The sequence below is a fragment of the Sapajus apella genome, unplaced genomic scaffold, assembly GCF_009761245.1.
Source record: "Sapajus apella isolate SASKATOON/1434 unplaced genomic scaffold, GSC_monkey_1.0 scaffold45, whole genome shotgun sequence".
In the NCBI taxonomy this organism is placed as follows: Eukaryota; Metazoa; Chordata; class Mammalia; order Primates; family Cebidae; genus Sapajus; species Sapajus apella.
In genome coordinates this window covers 3766162-3788409 of record NW_022436985.1, presented here as the reverse complement: position 1 = coordinate 3788409, position 22248 = coordinate 3766162, and the positions used below count along the sequence as shown (strand labels likewise).

General features: G+C 34.7%; 1 protein-coding gene across 4 annotated transcripts in view; it reads left to right on the top strand.

Moving 5' to 3' along the window:
- The window catches only part of SMARCAD1 (SWI/SNF-related, matrix-associated actin-dependent regulator of chromatin, subfamily a, containing DEAD/H box 1), a 78321-nt gene extending 56435 nt beyond the window's left edge, over positions 1–21886 (top strand). For 2 of the 4 annotated variants that reach the window (XM_032239589.1, XM_032239590.1), the window contains exons 11-24: positions 1362–1452; positions 4702–4801; positions 5978–6037; positions 6145–6220; positions 7900–8035; positions 8561–8698; positions 9925–10020; positions 10118–10235; positions 10427–10548; positions 12109–12297; positions 12992–13110; positions 14291–14473; positions 15764–15873; positions 20051–21886. In XM_032239589.1, the coding sequence (XP_032095480.1) occupies positions 1362–1452; positions 4702–4801; positions 5978–6037; positions 6145–6220; positions 7900–8035; positions 8561–8698; positions 9925–10020; positions 10118–10235; positions 10427–10548; positions 12109–12297; positions 12992–13110; positions 14291–14473; positions 15764–15873; positions 20051–20112 (1600 nt within the window). In that variant the 3' untranslated portion in view covers positions 20113–21886. Of the gene's footprint in view, positions 1–1361; positions 1453–4701; positions 4802–5977; positions 6038–6144; positions 6221–7899; positions 8036–8560; positions 8699–9924; positions 10021–10117; positions 10236–10426; positions 10549–12108; positions 12298–12991; positions 13111–14290; positions 14474–14578; positions 14714–15763; positions 15874–20050 lie in introns of those variants that run through there. The other 2 variants (XM_032239593.1, XM_032239592.1) reach the window with 2 other exon arrangements.
- The last annotated feature ends 362 nt before the right edge of the window (positions 21887–22248 follow it).

Sequence of the window (22248 nt, the reverse complement as noted above, 5' to 3'; positions counted from 1 at the left end):
CTGTGTGCAAACAGGATGTATGCAAGAGGAAATTAAGGGGATAGGATAAAAGCTGGAGAATAGGAGACATGGCCTTGTCCTACGTTTTCACATTAATGCAAGGTGTTCTAGTGAATATGAGAATAGGCTTTGCAGTGAGATTGACATCCTGAATTAAAATCTTAGCCTTAACACTTTGTAGCTCTGCAACCTCAGGCAAATTAAGTTTTTTTTTATCTGTTAAAATGATGATAGTAGCTACTTTATGGGACTTGTAAAGGGTTAAATGAGGTGATGTTTGAAAAATGGTATCTGTGCCTACATATAACAGATTTTCAATAAATGATAACTGTTAATAGTTTTTAACCATTTGAACTATTGTTTTCATTCCTTTTTTTTCTTCTTCTTCTTCTTTCTGTAATTTAGACAGGGTCCGGCTCTGTCACCCATGCTGGAGTGCAATGGCATGATCTCAGCTCACTATAACTTCTGCCTCCCAGGCTCAAGTAATCCTTCCACCTCAGATTCCTAATTAGCTGGGACTACAAGCTTATGCCACCAAGCCCAGCTAATTTTTTTTGTATTTTTGGTAGAGATAGCATTTTGTCATGTTGCTCAGGCTGGTCTCGAACTCCTGAGCTCAAGCAATCCACCTACCACAGCATCGCAAAGTGCTGGGATTACAGGCATGAGCTACTGTTTTCATTCTTTATAACTCTCCCATTTTACCTTCTAAACAACTCATTCTCAGGAATTAGTCTATTGATGCGTTTCCAAATTAAATAAGGTTTTTGATACTTGGATGCTACTTTCTACATAGAAATAATTTTGCTAAACAGGTACTATGTACATTTATACATAGTACATATAATACATACATGCATGCTCCAGAATTACACATACCACTGATATTGGAGTGATTGGCACACATTCAGAAAGTGTTTATTAAACCTACCTTTAAAGTAGCAAATTATGTTTGTGGTTTCTTTGTCTAAATACTTTTTAGTTCTCTAATGTGCTAAAAATCAAATCAATACAATTCAATTTTCTAGTATAAATACTAGCTTAGTGATATATTCTACTTAATATTTGAATTCTCTATGGAATTAATTTAGAGGTACTATATTATGACCAAATATGGAAATTTTTGATTCTTATTGCCAGAAGGAATAAGAATAGAGAATAAAGTTTGGGAAGATCAAAAAAATCATTTATGTCTTGGGTTCATTTTTTTAAGTAGGTGCATATAGCATCTAACAATTAGTTAAAAGGTAAGGTTAGACCTAGACATTTTAGTTTATATGTGCATTGTAATAACTAATAGAAAACTAATAGAAATAGAAATAGAAATGTATAATATTTGGTAACTCTCTCTTTACCAGTTTGTCACTCAAGCCCTATCAGAAGGTTGGTTTGAATTGGCTGGCATTGGTACATAAACATGGACTTAATGGAATTTTGGCAGATGAAATGGTAAGTGTACTTTATTTGTAGGATTTGTATTTCACAGTGTCATTAAAAGGTATTCTTGTTGTCATTTAAAACATGAAATTTTACTTGCTATTGTAGTTAACTGCTGCCACCTCATTATCTTATATTTTATCTCACCTCACCTTTGTCTTTGATAGAGTTAGTTCTATCCTCCTCACTCCTCCCCAAGATGAAGATAGGCTTGTCTTTCTCATTATCAAATTAGTAAATACATGTTACAAACATAAAAATACAAATTAAAAAATCAAAATCAAAGTTACCTATAATTCCACCACTTAAACAAGAACTAGTTTGGCATTTTCTTTTCTAGATACTATCTTCTGCAGATATTGTGTGTGTATGTACATGTGTACATACATACATTTATGTAATATATGTGCTTTTTCTACAACTGACTTTAAAATTTTAACTTAGATCCCTGTCTTTGTCAGTGAATAAATCCACATATGTATCAGCAACATCATTTCAGCTATTTTATTTTTATTAGATGTCTCTCTGGTTCTCTGTTCTATCCCAAATCACATTTGCTTAAAGCTAAGCTCAGGAAGTTTGTTACAGCCAGTAGTCCAGGTGTTGTCATGTGGAAACTTGACCTTAATCTAACATCTCCATTCCTCCAGCTATAGTTTTTTAAAGTACATATTAAAAATGAGTCATGTTTAGCAAAGAAAAGGTTACATGGTGCATTGGATTCCTAAAATAAAAATTAACAAAGTAATCATACTTGTTCTCTAATTAGCTTCTAGGAAAGTAATCTTTAGTATTGTAAGATATATTCTCACACATACTTCATACTGCCATCAAAACAAAGATACTGTTTATCTAATAGAAAAGTGAATAATATACATAGGATTTCAAGATACTCATAGAAACAGAATTACAGCATTTCATTAGTGTGACTGCACTTGGGTATCAGTCCCGGGTTTGGGGTCTCCAACTTTACTTTTCAGGAGCTATCTGATCCTTGCCAGTTGACCTAATCTCTCAAAACTAATAAAATGTCGATAATTTCTATCTCATAAGATTGCATTTGTGGCTGAGCGTGGTGGCTCATGCCTGTAATCCAAGCACTTTGGAGGCCGAGGCGGGCGGATCACCTGAGGCCGGAAGTTCAAGACAAGCCTGACCAACATGGTGAAACCCCGTCTTAAAAAAATTAAAAATTAAATTAAAAAAATTTAAAAAAAGATTGCATTTGCTAACAAATGAGGTGTATATTATGTGAAACTACTTTTTTTTTTTTTTGAGGAGACAGAGTCTTACTCTGTCACCTAGGCTGGAGTGAAGTGGCACAATCTCTACTCACTGTAACCTCTGCCTCCTGGATACAAGCAATTCTTCTGCCTCAGCCTCCTAAGTAGCTGGGACTACCGGCATCCACCACCGCACCCAGCTAATGTTTGTATTTTTAGTAAAGATGGGGTTTCACCATGTTGCCCAGGCTGGTCTCAAACTCCTGACCTCAGGTGATCCACCCACCTCAGCCTCCCAGTGTTGGGTGTGAGCCACTGCACGCAGCCAAGCCATGAAACTATTTTTGTGACCTGTAAAGCCCAACGCAATATTTATAAAAGTTGTTGGCTTAGTCATCTAGCATTGCTGTAACAAAATACTACAGACTCAGTTGTTCTTCACAATTCTGGATGTAAACAGCCTAAGATCAAGATATTGGTAGGTTGGATTTCTCCTGAGTCCTCTATTTGGCTTGCAGACAGCGACTTTCTTGCTCTGTCCTTATGTGGGCTTTTCTGTGTATGTACACATGCCAGGTATTTCTTCGTACAAGGACAGTCATATTGGGTTCAGGTCCCATATTTATGAATTCATTTAGCTTTAATTTCCTCCTGTAAAGCCCTGTCTCTAAATGCAATGATATTGAGGGTTATGACTTCAACAAGTATTGTCTGTGGGGAGGAGGTAGACACAATTCAGTCCACAACAGTTGGCTGGCATTTACTTCCCCTGAGGAACTGTATCTCCTCAGTAGCTTTTTAAGACCATTTTTTAATGGTGTCTAATTTAGTTGCAGTAAAATGTACAAATGTACAACTTAGTGACTTTTTATATACATGTACACACACGTGACTACTATCCAGAGCAACTCTTCCATCGTCCCAGAAGGTTTCTCATGCTTTTTTGTAGTCATTGCTTCTACCACTGTTCCCATACCTATTGTCATGGATTTTTTTCTGGTTATACAGTATGTGTAGTTTACTGTATACTATTTGTTTTTGGTTCATTTGGTGAATATAATGTTATTGAGATCCATCCATGTTCTTACATGTATTCGTAGTATTGCTATATGGTATGGTAGTCCATGGTATAAATACACTGCAATTAGTTGATCTTCTTCTGTTGGATATGGATATCTTAAGTTTCCCTCCCTCCTCCCTCCCTTCTTTCCCTCTTTCCTGTCTGTCTGTCTGTCTGTCTATCATGACAGGGGCTTGCTCTGTCACCCAGGCTGGAGTGCAGTGTTGTGCTCTCAGCTCACTGCAGCCTCAACCTCTTCAGCTCAGGCAGTCTGTTTACCTCAGCTTCCCAAGTATGGATCCCAGACATGTGCCACCACACCCAGCTAATTTTGTAAATTTTTGTAGAGATGGGGTTTCACCATGTTGCCCAGGGTGGTCTTGAACTCCTGGGCTCAAGTGATCCACCTGCCTCAACCTCCTAAAGCTCTGGGATTACAGGCTTACACCATCATGCCTAACCTATGTAGGTTATTTCCAGTGTTTGGCTATTAAAATAAAACTATGAACATTCTTACCCAAGTCCTTTTGCAGTCATATGCTCTCATATCTCATGATTATATTCTTAATGGTAGAATTGGTAGGATAGATTAGGCATATGTTTCCTCCAGTTAATCGTGGGATATTGTCCTCAAACCATTCAGTGGATATTAAACATTCACTGTGTATAAGCAATAAGCAAAATTATATCCTTTCCATGCAATGCAAAAAGTCTTCCATATTAACATGTGTTAGATATGAACTAGCAATGATGATCCATCCATCCTGCTCAGTAAAGTAAGTTTTACCATCATTTGGAGATTATGATCAATTCTGTCATTTGAGAACTAAGAACATAGTAGAAATTCCTTTAGAGTTGCATTATGGGAAATCAAAAGTGAATACAGCACAGAAGTATTCCTTTTTATTTTGTATTTTTATATATTTATTTATTGTTTGCTTGTTTTAAAATTTCATATGTTATCTTTTAAACTTTTAGGGCCTAGGAAAAACTATTCAAGCCATTGCATTTCTGGCATACCTCTATCAGGAGGGTAATAATGGTCCTCATTTGATCGTTGTTCCAGCTTCAACTATAGGTTTGTAATACGGGAGACAACTGTATTTAATTTTATCATGTTTTATATAGGTAGAAGACAGTGTGTATATGGGTGTGTGTCAGAGGGTGTGCCGTGGTTTCTTAGTGTGTAGAAATGAATATTAATTTTATGGTCTTTTTATACTTTTCTCTTTTGTGTATATATGTGTGTTTGATTATATTGGCAGTCTTTTAAAAAGAAAATAACTCAAATGTAAGTTCTTTTTAAACCTATAGACCAAGGACCACTTATTGGTTCATAATACTTTTAGTTACTTTTAAAAGTGACTAAAAGAACATGAGTACTTTTAAATGTAAAATTAAATGTTTACTGGATGAAGGTATCTCATTAATTCCTACTCATGTAACTGTTCCATTCTTTCTCAGTTCGTTGGATGTAGAAGTTAGAATAAGAGAATATTTGTAAATGTGAATGTAACAAAGAAAACCTTTCCCTTTAAATTGTCGGTTAATAATCAACTGTAAATATAATATTTGATCCTCTGCCCTTCATTTTGATGCCTCACAAAACCTCAAGATCGTTTTACATAAGTTTCATAAGGAGTGATACTGTAAAGGGTCTGTGATAAAAAACAGTCATCATGGTATATTTTCTTTTTCTTTTTTTTTTTTTTTTTTTTTTTTAAGATGGTGTTTCTCCATGGTGGCCAGGCTGGTCTTGAACTCCCGACCTTAGGTGATCCACCCACCGCAGCCTCCCAAAGTGCTAGGATTACAGGCGCGAGCCACCATGCCCAGCCTTCTTTCTTTTTTTTTAAGACAGAGTCTCACTCTCGCCCTGTCACCCAGGCTGGAGTCTAGTGGCACAATCTCGGATCACCACAACCTCCGCCTCCTCGGTTCTCATGCCTCCGCCTCCCAAGTAGCTGGAATTACAGGCGCCTGCCACCATGCCTGGCTAATTTTTTTATTTTTAGTAGAGACGAGGTTTTACTATGTTGGCCAGACTGATCTTGAACTCCTGACCTCAGGTGATCCATCTGCCTCAGCCTCCCAAAGTGCTTGGATTACATGTGTGAGCCACCTTGCCTGGCTGGTATTTATATTTTATAAAAGACTGATTTCTAACTAGCACTTGTCAAACTTTAGTGTTCGTTTAACTGCATGAATATACCCCATTGTAGCAGATGCAAATAATATCTCTTCTGTTCCATAGATAACTGGTTAAGGGAAGTTAATTTATGGTGCCCTACTTTGAAGGTGCTCTGTTACTATGGTAAGAATACGTCATTCTTCTTTTAACTTTGAAAATTCCTTTAAAATTAAAATATAGTACAGCACAGTAAATACATTCAAAATGTGTTTATTGTTTTTAAACTCTAGGTTCTCAAGAAGAACGTAAACAAATTAGATTTAACATTCATAGTAGATATGAAGATTACAATGTAATTGTGACCACGTAAGTACTGAGAAATTTGGGGAGGGTGGGTATTTGTGCAGCCCCCAAATTAAAAAAAGAAAAAAATTGTAGTAGTACTATGTAGGAAAGTTTATGCTGTGAACTGTGATACAAAAGTAATAGAATGACTTATGTTGAGGATTCAGGCATTGTTTAGATTGGTGTCTAGCACCAATATAGGAGGTTTTTATTAGTTCATCACCGCATTAATGATGAATATAAAAAGGTTTTGCCCACTTAATTGAAAAAAAGCATCTTGTAATAGGAATCTCTCGGTTTTGAGATATCTCACCAAAATGAGTTATTTTTTAAATTTACAAATAAGTATCAGTAATAAATACAATGAAATCTCATTTTCTTAATGAAAAATTTGAGTTAGGGCAGAAATAAAAATGAAAACTATAACTTTGGATAAGTTTACTACTTGGTAGTAATTGTTTGATACAAATATCTTGCACAGAACTTAATGCTCTTGTGTTACATTTATTATTTGATTTATTTAAAGTTCTATTTTAACTATAGTTATTATTTCTCACTACTGGCTTCTTGTGTCTGTCCTTAAAAAATTCATGCAGAATTTTGTTTTTTCTTTTTTTGAGATGGAGTTTCACTCTTACTGCCCAGGCTGGAATGCAGTGGTGCAATCTTGGCTCACTGCAAACTCTGCCTCCCAGGTTCAAGCAATTCTCCTGCCTCAGCCTCCTGATTATAGGCATGCACAACCACACCCGGCTAATTTTGTATTTTTTTAGTAGCGACAGAGTTTCTCCATGTTGGTCATTCTGGTCTTGAACTCCCGACCTTAGGTGATCCACCCACCGCAGCCTCCCAAAGTGCTGGGATTACCGGCTTGAGCCACTGCGCCTGGCCTGTTTTTTTTTTTTGTTTGTTTTGTTTTGTTTTGTTTTGTTTTTTGTTTGAGACGGAGTTTCGCTCTTGTTACCCAGGCTGGAGTGCAATGGCGCGATCTCGGCTCACCGCAACCTCCGCCTCCTGGGTTCAGGCAATTCTCCTGCCTCAGCCTCCTGAGTAGCTGGGATTACAGGCATGCGCCCCCATGCCCAGCTAATTTTTTGTATTTTTAGTAGAGACAGGGTTTCACCATGTTGATCAGGATGGTCTCGATCTCTTGACCTCGTGATCCACCCACCTCAGCCTCCCAAAGTGCTGGGATTACAGGCATGAGCCACCGTGCCCGGCTGTTTTTTTTTTTTTTAATAAAACAGGCTCCATATGCAGTCTCAAGCTACTAGCTGTTAACTATTATTTCTTGGATCGACTCTGCTAGTTTAATAAAATATATTGTTTTAAAGAAAAATATGTTTTAGCTTCATGTTCTTTTTTGTGCTTACTAAAATGTAACATTTCATGGAGCAGATTACTTATAAATTATACCCAAATTGACCTCCTCCCAGGTATGTGGAAGTTGTCTGTAACATTAACATTTTCTTTCAATTATGTATTGCAGCTTTCGTATTTGGTTACAATGTACATCAATAATTATTAAATACAAATACATCAGTATTTATTTAAGTATTACCTGTTTCTAGAGCTGTTCTTTAAGTATTGGCTGTTAGAAATGTGTAAATAAAAAAATGATTTTTAAAGACAATTAAATCTCGCTAGGCTCCAGGCTCTTAAAGGTATAACCTTAGAGATGTTTTTTCTTTTGGTGACAGATATAACTGTGCCATCAGCAGTTCTGATGACCGTAGTCTGTTTCGACGGCTGAAACTTAATTACGCAATTTTTGATGAGGGCCATATGCTGAAGAATATGGGCTCCATTCGCTACCAGCACCTTATGACAATTAATGTAAGAGAATGTTTGTAAAGTTTTCCAAATTACCATAAAATTTTAGATTATGTAATTTAATATATGTAGTTTTCTGTATTAGGTGTTAGCAAGTTTTTTTCTGTAAAAGGGCAGATAGTAAATTTTTCATACTTTATGGACTAGATGGCCTCTGTCACATATTCTTTGATTTTGTTTTTTAACAATCCTTTAAAAAATGACAAGAAAAATTCTTAGGTCATAATCCATAATTCACCTACTCTGTATGTTAAACTTTATAAATAATCTTTCATCGCCTCATAAAGGTGATATGAGGACGCAAGTTACCTACTTATAAGACCAGTGGTTTTCATATTCTGCCTTAAGTATAATAGATGATAATAGCAGACATCAAATTATCCAAATTACTAATCATTTATCACAGAATGTTAAATTATTAATAATGGTTTTAATTCATCTCTCCTCCATTCCTTCACCAGGGAGGGTAGACATGAAAGAAGTGGCTCTTTAAAAAAAGACTAATATAAATTTTACCTTCATTCACAGGCAAATAACCGTTTGCTGCTCACGGGCACACCTGTACAGAATAATCTGTTAGAACTGATGTCACTGTTGAATTTTGTTATGCCACACATGTTTAGTAGTAGCACCAGTGAAATACGAAGAATGTTTTCCTCTAAGACGGTAAGCATAAATGCATGTTTTCTCCCAAATGCGTTACTTGTGTTTTAACTGGGCCATTCGTCTGTTACGTCTCTTTTGTTGTTTTCATAGTGCATATGCTCTATGAAATAAGTTTAAGTAGGTGGTAACTCTATATTTGGATCAGTTTGAAAATCAGCCAGAATATAATGGAGGAAAACAAATCACAATTTCCATAATTGATAGCCCAAAGTCTTGGTTAATATCCTAATTTTCTGCAGAATGACAATTTTAAATTGATGAAGAGCTCAGATATGTAATATGTGTGGAAAGTTTGATGTTTGTATCATCTGTATCAAAATTATGGGTAAACTATAGAACTAGACAAAGTTAGGATATCCAGAAAATGCCTATACTGAAAAATATAAAAGTTAATAAAACAAAAGTTACAACTTTTAATGACGGTAAACCCTCTTCACAATAAAAGCTTCATTACTTCTTTATTGTTTAGGAAAAGTAAGATAAAGTCTTTAAGAACTCCCACATTTTTCAATACAGCAGTGTTTATATTGATTCTTGGCTCTCTTGCAAATCACTAATCTTTTGCAAGAATTTTCTCTGATATTCTTCTGCTGTAGATTATAACTGCCTTTTTAACATTTACTAATTTGAATTCCCTCCCACTTAATGTACAGTGTTTGAAATGGCCTAGCAGATTTTATGAACTGCTTTCTATCTTTAGTTCCTATATATGGAGGACTCCTTCACATCCTAGAATAAATTTCTACTTTTTAATTCTCCAAGATAACCAGTTTTGACTAGGTACTATTCCCCATTTTTTGACCACATGATTTGCATCAGCCTGCACTAGCTTTCTTTTGGGGCCATTTTCCACTAAGAAATAAAGGTCTTGTACCCCAAGCTTCTCCTTATCTACACATAGACACATTTTTAAATGAGAGTTATTTAGGCAATCAGTTCATGACTCATCAGTTGATGACTTCTAATCACCAGTCTGGTACAGTTCAAATTGATTACCTCAGTAGAGTACATGATTACATACTATGAAACTTCAAAATACATATGCAGCTTCAAGAAGTACATGGCAACTAAGAATTTAAATGTGAAGTTCCCTCTAGAATGAATCAAGTTTCTCCAAAAAATAACTCTGGCTGTAGTGAGGGAGATTATTATGTTGTGTAACAATACTGTTATTGTGATAATTTAAATGAATAATTCCTAAAAGGATATGTTTATATTTTGCTCAGAAATCAGCAGATGAGCAAAGTATATATGAAAAGGAGAGAATAGCACATGCAAAACAAATTATAAAGCCATTTATTCTCAGAAGAGTAAAAGAAGAGGTAATGCTTATCCATATTTTTTTATTTTTTATTGTTTTTAATACTTATGTTTTTCTTTTTGTTATAATGATTATCTAAAACTGTTTTTCTTTCTCAGGTTCTCAAGCAGTTACCGCCTAAGAAAGATCAAATTGAGTTGTGTGCAATGTCGGAGAAGCAGGAGCAACTCTATTTGGGTCTTTTCAACAGATTGAAAAAATCTATCAATAACTTGGGTATAATCTGATTTTCACGATGTGAAAAAGAATCTTGTACTGGGGCCGCATTTTGTTTAGTCATATAATAGGATTTGCTCATTTTCAAAAACTAGCTGTAATTTGAAGAAATAATTTTAAAAACTTAGTTGATATATTTCAACAATTATGAACTTGATTTTATTTTTTAATGTGTTCTCTTTGGTTCACAGAGAAAAACACAGAAATGTGCAATGTAATGATGCAGTTGAGGAAAATGGCCAATCATCCTTTATTACATCGCCAATATTACACAGCTGAAAAACTCAAGGAAATGTCTCAGCTTATGCTAAAGGTAAGGATATCATATTATCTTAACACTGAGCTTTATTAAGAGGTTGTTAGACTATAAGATTGGTGAACCCTATGGGCATACTAAACCTTTAACTACATATTTAAGAAAAACTTTTTTTGAGACTGGGTCTGGCTCTGTTGCCAAGGTGGGTGATCTTGGGCTCACTGCAACCTCTGTCTTCTGAGCTTAAGCCATCCTCCCACCTCAGCCTCCTGAATAGCTGGGACTACAGGCACGTGGCACCACGCCCGGCTAATTTTTTGTACGGATGGGGTTTTGCCACGTTGCCCAGGCTGGTCTTGAACTCCTGAGCTCAAGCAATTTGCCCACCTCGGCCTCCCAAAGTGCTGGAATTACAGGCGTCAGCCACTGCACCCGGCCACAAAAAACGCATTTTAGACCTAGTTCAAGATGATTTGGGGGACATAAGAACAAAGAGGTAGTGATAACCTACATCATAGGTCAGTTCACTGTGGCCATATGGCAGTGACTTTTTTTATAAATAAAGTTTTATAACACAGTCATGCCTGTTTGTTTTTGCTTTCTGGGACCGCTTTTCTCACTACAGGGGCAGAGTTGAGTACTTGCCATACAGGTCATTTTGCCTGCAAAGCCTAAAATATTTATGATCAGGACCTTTACAGGAACAGTTTGCTAACTCCTAGTCCATACTTCCATAATGCACTTCTCTTTCATTTTATTTCTTCTTTGTAATTTTAGCAATTACTCTTAATTTTTGCCTCTTTCTCCTTTAACATTTTATCATTGTTTATCCTTACTGATCTTTGTGTTGAAAACAGCCCCCGTTTTTTTGTTTGTTTGTTTGTTTTTTGTTTTTTGTTTTTTGAGATAGGCTTTTGCTCTTGTCGCCCAGGCTGGAGTGCAATGGCCTGATGTCTGCTGACTGCAAACTCCGCCTCTTGGGTTTAAACGATTCTCTTGCCTTAGCCTCTTGAATAGCTGAGATTATAGGCACCTGCCACTATGCTCAGCTAATTTTTGTATTTTTAGTAGAGTTGGGGTTTCACCACGTTGGCCATGTTAGTCTTGAACTCCCAGCCTCAGGTGATCTGCCCCCCTCAGCCTCCCAAAGTGCTGGGATTACTGGCGTGAGCCACTGTACCCGGCTCACCCATTTTCTTTTTAAAACCTTTTTATATTGTTTTAAACGGAGAATTTCAAACATTTGTAATAGAATCGCAAAATGAAACTATCTGCCCATATGTTACTTTACCCCTTTGAAAGTTACCATTTGATAATGACACCATTCTTGTTTCATCTATACCCCAGATTTCTTCCCAGGGTTATTTTGAACCAAATTCTAGACATTATTTCATCTGTAAATATTTTAGTATGTTATCTTTAAAACAGTAAGGACTCCCCCCTCCCACGTTTATTATACCTAAAAGATTACTATTAATTTTCCTTGCTATATCTGTTACATTAAAATGTTTTGTGATTTAGGTATTTTATCAGGTGTGAAAATTTTCATTAAATTTTTCTGATTATATTATAAATTATTTTTATTTTTAAATATACTGTGTTTTGTTTTGTTTTAAGGAACCTACACATTGTGAGGCTAACCCTGACTTGATCTTTGAAGATATGGAAGTTATGACAGACTTTGAACTACATGTACTTTGTAAACAGTATCGACACATTAATAACTTTCAGTTAGACATGGACTTGATTTTAGATTCTGGAAAATTCCGAGTTTTAGGATGCATCTTGTCTGAACTGAAACAGAAGGTATTAAAGAAAAATGGCACTCTTTTGTATCTTCCCAATTAGTTAAACTTCTTAAAGTAATTCTAGCACACTGACTTGCTTGAATTAGCCTATGTCTGTTCTACATTCTTCTAGAACATAGTTGTTTTGAACATTTTCTTGACATGTTTTCTTGATTACATCCTTTCCTCTTTGGAACCTCAGACAAAAACAATAGAAAGCAGGCTGTATCTGTATTGATGTTTTAAAAATGTCTCAATTGTCATTACTTCATAAGTGGCAATCTGTATGTGTGCTTCAAAATTAGTTTTCGAAGGCACCATTTGTTAAATAAACTTAAGTAATACTGCTCTTTATATGTGAAATATCCTAAATTTGTAAAATCACAATCTAGATAGTACACACATATGCAACTTCTCATGTTTTCTGATATTTTTCTTATAAAAAGGAAATAATTTAACTGTTCTTTAAAATAAAAACTGAGAGCTAACTTTTAACCCTGAAATTTAGAAGTTAAGGCAGTTTTTTCATATATAGGCTACAACAAGATATATATCTTAGGTATTGTTACTTGATTTTTATTAAATAAGCAGTTAATCATAGAGAATTTTCTACAAATTTATCAACATGATCTAAGTAACACTTAATTGTTTAGACCTGTCAAGGCTTTGAGTAGTAAAACAGTTTTTTCTAATTCATCTATGTATTTTCACAGGGCGATAGAGTTGTGTTATTTAGCCAATTTACCATGATGCTGGATATCTTAGAGGTTCTCTTAAAACATCATCAGCATAGGTACCTCAGATTAGATGGAAAGACTCAGATTTCTGAAAGGTTGGTATATTTCAAGTTAGTTTTTAAAAAATCACTTATTAATTATTACTATTTGTTAGAATTTTAAATGTCTAGAGCACTAGATAGAATTTTGTTATTTTTACATTTGATTACTTTAAATCATTAACTCAAGAATAATTTCAATGGCCAGGCATGGCAGCTTACGCCTGTAATCTCGGCACTTTGGGAGGCCAGTGCAGATAGATTGGGCTCAGGAGTTCAGGACTAGCCTGGACAACACGATGAGACCCTGTCTCTGCTGAAAATACCAATAACAACAACAATCACCAGGCGTGGTGGTACAAGCCTGTGGTCCCAACTAGGAAGTCTGTGGGGGCGGAGGTTGCAGTGAGCCAAGATCACATCACTGTACTGCAGCCTGGGTGATAGAGCGGGTCTATGTCTCAAAACTTAAATAATTTTCTTTTAATTTTTCTATCTGAATTGTATACAAATATATTTTAAAACAGCTGTTATAATTGTGTTTTTAATGGTTTTCCCCTTTAAAAATCTTTCAAAGTTTAAAACACCTTCTCTTTCATCAAGATTCTTTTAAAATCTTTCCTATTTTAAGAGTAATTAAGGATTTTTTAATTCCCAAAGGTTTTAAAGATTGTCCTTAGTAAAGAAGGAATTGTCCTAATAAAGAAGGAATTGTGTAGTATTTTTTAATTGCATTGTATATTTTGATTATTTTGTTCCTGTGGGCCAGAGTATTTTTTTTTTTCTCTGCATTAGAGTAAAGGTAAAAATAATGCTTTTTTTAAAAGAAGAGAATCAACTGATCAGTTTGATCATGAGGTCCTTGGTTCATCAGGAATGTTGTCTGCCTGTAGCAGCTGGCATACCTCTGAGAAGGGTAAGGATTGAAAAGCTGTACACAGAATTTAGCTAAGCCACAGTTAAAAAGGACAAAATAGTAATTTAGGAATTAATTGAATCTGAATAGTTGAATTGAAGTAAGAGTTGGTAGGGGTAACAATGTCATAGAAAAGAAGTTGGTGAATTGAGGAGGCTCTTCAATGGTATAGCCAGAGGGGAAGTAACTGTAATACCAAGAGATGTGTTGACATCTTCCGGTTTCTTTCCCATGTGATAATCATCTCCATTTTATGATTTACATTTTAATTACATTATACAACTTTTTAGTGAGATTTAACCTAATTTGTTTGTCTTACAGGATTCATCTAATTGATGAGTTTAATACCGATATGGATATCTTTGTGTTTCTGCTATCAACAAAAGCTGGTGGATTAGGAATAAATCTGACTTCAGCAAATGTTGTTATACTTCATGATATTGACTGTAATCCTTACAATGACAAACAAGCAGAAGATAGATGCCATAGAGTAGGCCAGACTAAGTAAGTGTTTTTAGTTGAAATGTATTTTTAATTCAATGCCACTTTAATATGTGAAGACCATTAGAATATAGTGTTGGATGGCCTGCCTGAGTTTTTGTTTTTCAGCAAAGCGTGGCTACTGATGTATTCTATACCAGCAGTGTTGAACATCAACTACACTATGTAACCCTTCCATTTTCTAGTAATTAAAACCATCCACCCACATTCCAAATAGTTCTGAAGTTCATGAAGATGAGGTATTATCAATGGTCTACCCCCTTTGAAAAAGATTAATAATTGAAAAGATGCACTTGGTAGACCAGTTAACAGCCAGACAAACTTGGTAATGTACAAACTATTGCTGAGCTATCATGTTACCCTTTAGGAAGTAAATTGAGTTGTAGGTTATTTTAGATGATTGGCAATTTTGACACTTGTCACAGCGCTGTAAAGAGGTGAAGATTGTTGCAACTCTGCTTACATATATAAAGAGCAGACAGTGTCTTCTTTGTGAAGTATTTTAGTATATGTCCAAAAGATATTGGTACAGTCATTTATAGACTAAATACTTATCAGTATCTATTGTGAAACTTTGTACTTGACTGCACTGCCTCAAGTGTACAGAGACACTGCTTCTCAGGACCTAAGAAGCAAAGCATGTTTCTTTTAAAAATGTAATTTCCACCTGAACACAGAACTGTTTGTTGTAATGTAATTTTATCCATGTATAGATACATGTTTTGTTTTGTTTTGTTTTTTGGTGTGTTTGTTGCTGTTGTTGTTGTTTTGTTTGTTTGTTTTAAGACAGAGCCTCAGTCTTGTCACCCAGGCTGGAGTGCAGTGGCGCCATCTCGGCTCACTGCAACCTCCACCTCCTGGGTTCAAGCAGTTGTCATGCCTTAGCCTCCCAAGCAGCTGAGAGAACAGGTGTGTGCCACCAAGCTCAGCTAATTTTTGTATTTTTTTTTTTTTTTTATTAGAGACAGGATTTTGCCATGTTAACCAAGCTAATCTCAAACTGCTGGCCTCAAGCCACCCACCTCAGCCTCCCAAAGTGCTGGGATTAGAGGCTTGAGCCACTGTGCCCAACCAGTAATTTTTAAAGTACAAATATCTTTCTCTTTTCTTAAATCTTTAGGAGTGTCTAAAAGTTAGATAGTCAGAAAATGTCAGCCTCAAGTAGTTTAAATAAAAGAATTTAAGGATATGTTTGTCATAATTTTCAAGTTATTCTTTTTGAACTCTTATAGTTTAGAAATATCCAAACAACTATATTTATTAACCAATGGACATATCTTGTATTTTTTTTAGAGAAGTACTAGTTATAAAACTAATAAGTCAAGGGACGATTGAAGAATCCATGCTAAAAATTAACCAACAGAAACTGAAACTAGAACAAGATATGACCACTGCAGATGAAGGTAAGTTGTTTGTAAGCAGAAACTTCAATATTTATTTATATGACCACAAATCAAATTAGTCAGTGCAAGAGGATGACAAAGATGGCTAAGATCCTTAACTAGCTTACAGTTTAGGGATCATGTGTGATGTGGGAGAAGGTAAGCATATTTATTTCCAAAGTACTATAACTGATAATTTTTAAAGTTTCTTAAGTTCAAAATTTTTATTTTTATATATGTTTTGAAAAGGTAGTATGTTTAAAACCCAGATGTGAAAGAACAGAAGCCTCCTACTCATCCACTTCCCAGGTTTCCCATAGAGGTGACAAGTGTTAGCCTTTTGTTTTTGTGTGTGTATGACCATTTGTTTTATGTGTATAGAAATAAGCACATATTCTTTCTTTTATGGGAGAAAGAGTGCATGTCAACCTACGATCCACTATTCTACAGCTTGCTTTTCTTATTTAATGTTAAATTAATTGGAAATAAGCAATTTTTTATTCTAATAAGGATATTCTTGATAATGGTTCATTTTAATTTAGCAAATATCTATTCATGACAGACACTGTTAAGTCTGTGTTATGTTAGGCAGTCTATACTACATAAAAATCAATACATTTTAATCTTTCTACAGAGAGAGAAATATGCTCATCAAATAATTACTTGTCTTGCATAGTATTTATTTCAGGGTGTTGTGGAAGCTTGGGGAGGCAGGCAGTAGAGAAAGTTTGAGTAAGAAACAACTGAGATCGTTAAAAGTAAGGATAAGTAAGGTGATCGTAACTTAAACAATTAACAGTAATTACTATGCTTTGTGTGCATGTGGCAACTTGCCAGTTGCAGGTTGTCCAGCAAATATGGTAAAGTGAATGCATAAGGCAGATTCTCTTTGGGCAGTGTTTTTCTTTTGTTTTGCTAGGGCAGCTTTTAGAATTTAGTAAAGCATTTAAATTCTTTTTTAGCAATACTAGCAAATATCCAGATATATGGATTTTATTCTAACAAATTTCTCAATATAATAGAACCATTATAGTTGATAATTAACTATAAGTCTTTTCTTATGGGCTAGTTTATTTCCTCAGAAGGATATTTTTCAACCTCCTGGAAAGTGAGGAGACAGGTGGGGAGAGGTGACACGAGTCAACTGCCCCGAGAAGTGAAGGAGGGAGGTTTGTTCTCATATTTACGTATTAATAGTTAATCTGCCTGTTTTCAGCAGCCTCTCTGTTCTTTACTATGCGAAGTCCAGAGTTCTTCAGACTTATGTTCTCCAAAGAGAATAAACTTTCATTTTTATGTGTCTGGGGCAAATGGCTGGCTCTCTTGGGCAAACTTTAGGCATCCTTACCTGTTCAACTTGTTTATAGGTAGCTTCATGTTTCCCATTTACCCCCATTTCCTGAGCTTTGGGGGTAGAAGGGTAAGGATTCTGAGTATGAAGTAGCCTTGCATTTCCTACCTGCAGACACTTAAGCTTTTACTTTATTATGTTAAAATCAATTTCTGTTCTTTACTTATCATTTTCTTCCAGAATTTGTGGGCAGCTGTGTCTCTGCTGTTGTCTTTTTCTCCCATTCTTTCTCTTTTGTTTAACCCCCTTACACTTTTTTCTCACATCATATTTTAATGGTATTACAGCTGATGGGAGCAGAGGTGATGTGTATGTTCAGTCATAATGTAAATTATTTGTATTTATATAAATTTGGTCAGTCTAAACGTTTGCCTGTTATGTTCACCCTACGCTATCTGTTAAAATAGCAGTGTATTTTTAGCTGTGCTCTCAAGCCAGTAGCTTTGAAATGTTTAGTTATGAAGAATCCTGCCCTCTCCTTACCCCTCTCCCTTTCTGTAGGAAGTTTTTCTCTATCTTGTTAAAGCTGTTTACATATGCGTTTTGCCCGGTGTGTATTTTATTTGCTAGACTGAGGATGTAGTGGTGTCTTTTATTTACTCATTGAACTGTAATCATTTTGTCTTCAGCTGTGCCCCTGGTTTCGTTTAGGTAATTTTGACACTGAACTGATGACATCTATGCCCTTCTTTTCATCTCTCACAATGTAGTCCTTTTCTTCTATAAACAAAAAGTATATTTGTAATTGAGTATGTATAGCTTTTTGTTAACAATCTGTTTGCCCCCTCTTACATAAAACTGTAAAGGTAAAGACCATGATGCCTCTCAAATATGTGTATCAGATTCTTGTGTTTCTAGAGCTTGCTTTAGTGATTATCAAAGTACCAACAGCAGGAACAGCATCTCCTAAGAAATTGGCAATTTGAAATGCAAATTCCCAAGCCCCATTCTATACCTACTTGGTCAAAAACTCTGGTGATAGGACCTGATAATACTCAGTTTAACAGGTTGTCGAGGTGATTCTGATAAAGCTAAAATCAGAGAACCACTGCTTTAAAATAAAGATTGTTTTGGATTTTTTTCATTAAACTCCCTTAATGTGATTAATTGTATTAACATTTTTTTACCTTTTTGAACTTTAAAATATATATATGTTACCACAATCATGACTACATACTCTTGGAATTTTTTTATTACAGAAATAGTCATACAAAAATGAAAGCAGTGGCTGGGCATGTGGTTCATGCTTACAGTGCTTATTTGGGGAGACAGGAAGGAGGATCATTTGAGCCCAGGAGTGCAAAACTAGCCTGTGCAATATAGCAAGACTCCATCTCTATAAATATGTTTATGTGTGTGTATATATATATATATTTTTTTTTTAATTGTTGAAAGTATGGTATGAATGAAAATTACAGTGATTTAACAGTTGTGATATTTGCCGTGTTTGTTTTTTCTACTTTTTTCCCATTGACCTATAATAAAGTCAACTGTAAACATGGCAATTTATTTTCAGTATCACAGCATAATTCCTCTAAGTTGGTACAGTACCATTATAGCATCTAAGAAAATAAACAGTGATTTTTCAGATATTATAATATATTGTTCATATCAAGATTTTTCTCATTTGTCCCTGTAACGTCTTTTATAGCTTTTGTTAAAACACCAGGGTTCAAAGTTCACACACTGCATTTTATTGTATTCTATCTTTAGTATCTTTTAAGTTTAAAAGGATCTCATTATTCTTTTCTTTCTTTCCTCTGCTCCCTCTATTCTTCCTAACATGGTATCAGTTCATTTAGTAATTTATAAAGGGTCAATTTGGATTTCATGGGCTATTTTCAAGTGTATGGATGAGCTTGGAAACAAAGATGTCAGTGAACTCCCTAAGAGTTGATGCACTGTATTGTGTTCCTGTGGATATATGTGTTTTTTTTTTGTTTTGTTTTGTTTTACAGAGAAAAGAAGAGTGGATAAAAGTACTCATAATTTTAGATTGTAACTGAGGTGTATATTTGTGAGAGGGGGAGAAAGAGAAAAGTGGTTAGTTTTGCTACATTTCAGCCAAATCTAATTTGTAAAATTATTCGTAGCTACAGATCTATCACAGATCAGCAAATATTTGTGAATTGCCAGCTGTGCTGTTGTAACTAGTAAATTAATAAATCAGCTCATCTCAAAATATTCTGAGTGCTGAATTTAATTAATCAGGGATGGCTAGATTATCTGCCACTGTGATACAAGGGGTCTTAGAAAATCTCATAATTCTTGTAAGTGCTTATAAATACTGGGGTTTAATTAAAATATAGGGCAAAGTTTGGATAAACAAGGTAATTTAAAGTGGCTAATTTAATCTTTTCCTGGTATGCTGTGCTCAGAATGTTATATGTATACAGTTTGGGTCTAAGTGATTGTATCTTTAGATCAAAAAATAAGAGTTTAGATTAAATAAGTTTTAGATTGGTTTAGGTTTGCATTTGTTGTCTTTGTTTTCTTTACTCCGTTTGTTACGTGAATGTTTTTTATGTGATTTAGCAAATGTGGGAAGTACCATGGGCTATATGACTTAGATATGATCCAGTGTATATCATGTATCTTTTATATAGCTTTATAAAAAAATTGGAAACATAACCTTAGATTTCTATGTTGGCAATATGAACAGGAACAGAGAGGAAATTGCCCTAATTTAAGTAAAGTTTATGAAAGGTTTTTAACAGTGGTCACCCTGAAGCAACATAGCCCTTGAAAGATGAGTAAGAATTCACCAAGGAAAAAAAAATTGAGACAATATGTCTTATAAAATAAAACATTTTTATAATGCTTTTAATGCTACTTTCTGATCTACAGGTGATGAAGGGAGTATGCCAGCAGATATAGCCACATTACTAAAAACATCAATGGGCCTGTGAAATAAGAATTGTGAGCTCTCAATTGATGAGGAAATATCAACTTGGTGCACTCAAGGACATTTACATTATGATGACCATGGGGTTTATGAACATTTATAACTTTTTATAATTTCCATATTACATTTCTCATAGTATGGACAACTTTTTGCCACTAACTGAATTCTCCAAATACTCACACGTGAAATTTAAAAAAAAAAAAAAAAAAGCCACAAATATGTAGTCCTGAAGATGTTGAATAATCATTTTACAAAGCAGTTTTCTGAATGGGGATTAGTTGGTGATTGTTTGTAACAAATATGCTAATGCTTTAGAAATGTCAGTATTTTTGTAATTATTTCTACCTCCAAATATATATATATTGTCTTTCACTGGATAATGTGTGTAGATTTTTACATGTGCCTTATTTGACAATGCTTATGTCTTGTTTTTGCTTGTCTCATTTGAAGTTCTTTTTTATTATGTTAAAGAATGCAGCTGTATAGATTATATAGCTTTCATTTTATTGCTATTTGAAGCAGATGTTCACCAATATCAGCAAGAACTCAACCTGAATTTAAAGGTGGCATTCCATATGCTAACATCCCCCAGGTCCTCTCAAGTACTTCTGCTGAAACAAATTTGTTTGGCTAGGCACTAAGTTGTTTTCCAGTGAATAGTAACTAAAGAAGCCCTTACCTTGCTCCATGGATTAATTCCTTCCGTTCATTTTCCAACTGCACTAATTGTGCATATTACTCTGCCTAAACTTGTGCATGTTTTCATTGATTTCCCTCTCCTGGCTTTTGCTTCTCTTGAAACTGTTGCCCAGTCACTTCTGCTCCAATTCTCTTTCTCTCTAAATAGTAGTTTATTACTGCCACATCTCCATGCATCAGCAGAATGTTGGTGACATTTTTCTAGCCTGGCAGAACAGATTACTTAAAGCTATTTCACTTCAAAGCAGATTGAATGTGACTTCATCTAAAGGCAGCATTAGGTACTGCATGGAAATAGGTCATTAACTTGAAACTCTCAATCAAAATATATTTTACCAGTTTCCAGAATTTCCAGTACAGGACCGCTTGAAGAGAGAGCCATTGTTCAATTCCAATTCAGTGTGAGTGACAAAGTGAAATTTAGAAGTGAAGTTGTCTATTTGATATTTAACTCTTTATTAAATCTTTCTTTAAATTTCTGCCTGTCAGTCTATATTGCTGTTTTTATTATACATCAGTTTCTTTGTATAACTTGTGAGTTCCATGTGTTTTGTTTTTATTATGTAAATATCATTATAAATAAACTTATTTATAAATCAAAGATTTGTTAATTTTTGGAAATCATACTTTTCAAAGCATACTAACTTGCTAAGATGTTAGGTAATATGACCCTCTGGATTTGGAAAGCAAATAAAACGCTTACAGTGGTTATTTAGATATTAAAGACTCTGAGAACTCATGGCTTAACCCCAGTCTTGGTGGTATATTGAACAGACTGAATATATTTTACCATTGCAAAGTTAAAAGGAGCCTTCATGTGTTAATACTACCTCCTTGTACATCACCATACCCAAATCACTTAGTCAAATTGTTAGGAATATTACCTTTTAAAATCTCACAATGGATTTCTCATAACTTTTCTGTAATAATGTATTTTCAGTGATAGGCTGTTTCTTTTGTTGCTGTTGTTGTTATTGTTGTTATTGTTATATCCATAATTTTATCTCTAATGAAATGTAGTTGGGTTCTTCCTGTAATGCGCTATTATGTCTTGGGCTTAATAAAAATATTTGTGATCATAAGTTGTATCTTCACACCCTTTTTAATAGTTTCTAACCCTCCTCTTACCCTTAAAAATATATAATATTGGGCACAAATGGGATTATCTTATGTGCTTAATATTGCCTGTTTGTCAGTAAATTGCAGCTTACTACTTAGGATGTATTCTCATTGGTTTCTTCATTGGACTGATGTCAGTAAATATTATAACCCATTATCACTACAGAGCAAATGAAGCAACAGTTGGAGTAATATCTTGACCAACTGAAGCATTTTTTAAATGCAAGCTACACAAAGAAGACATGCCTTATGCATTTTTATAACTGGGACTCCATTGATTTGTAACTTTATGCCAATAGATACTTATTTTGAAACATTACTG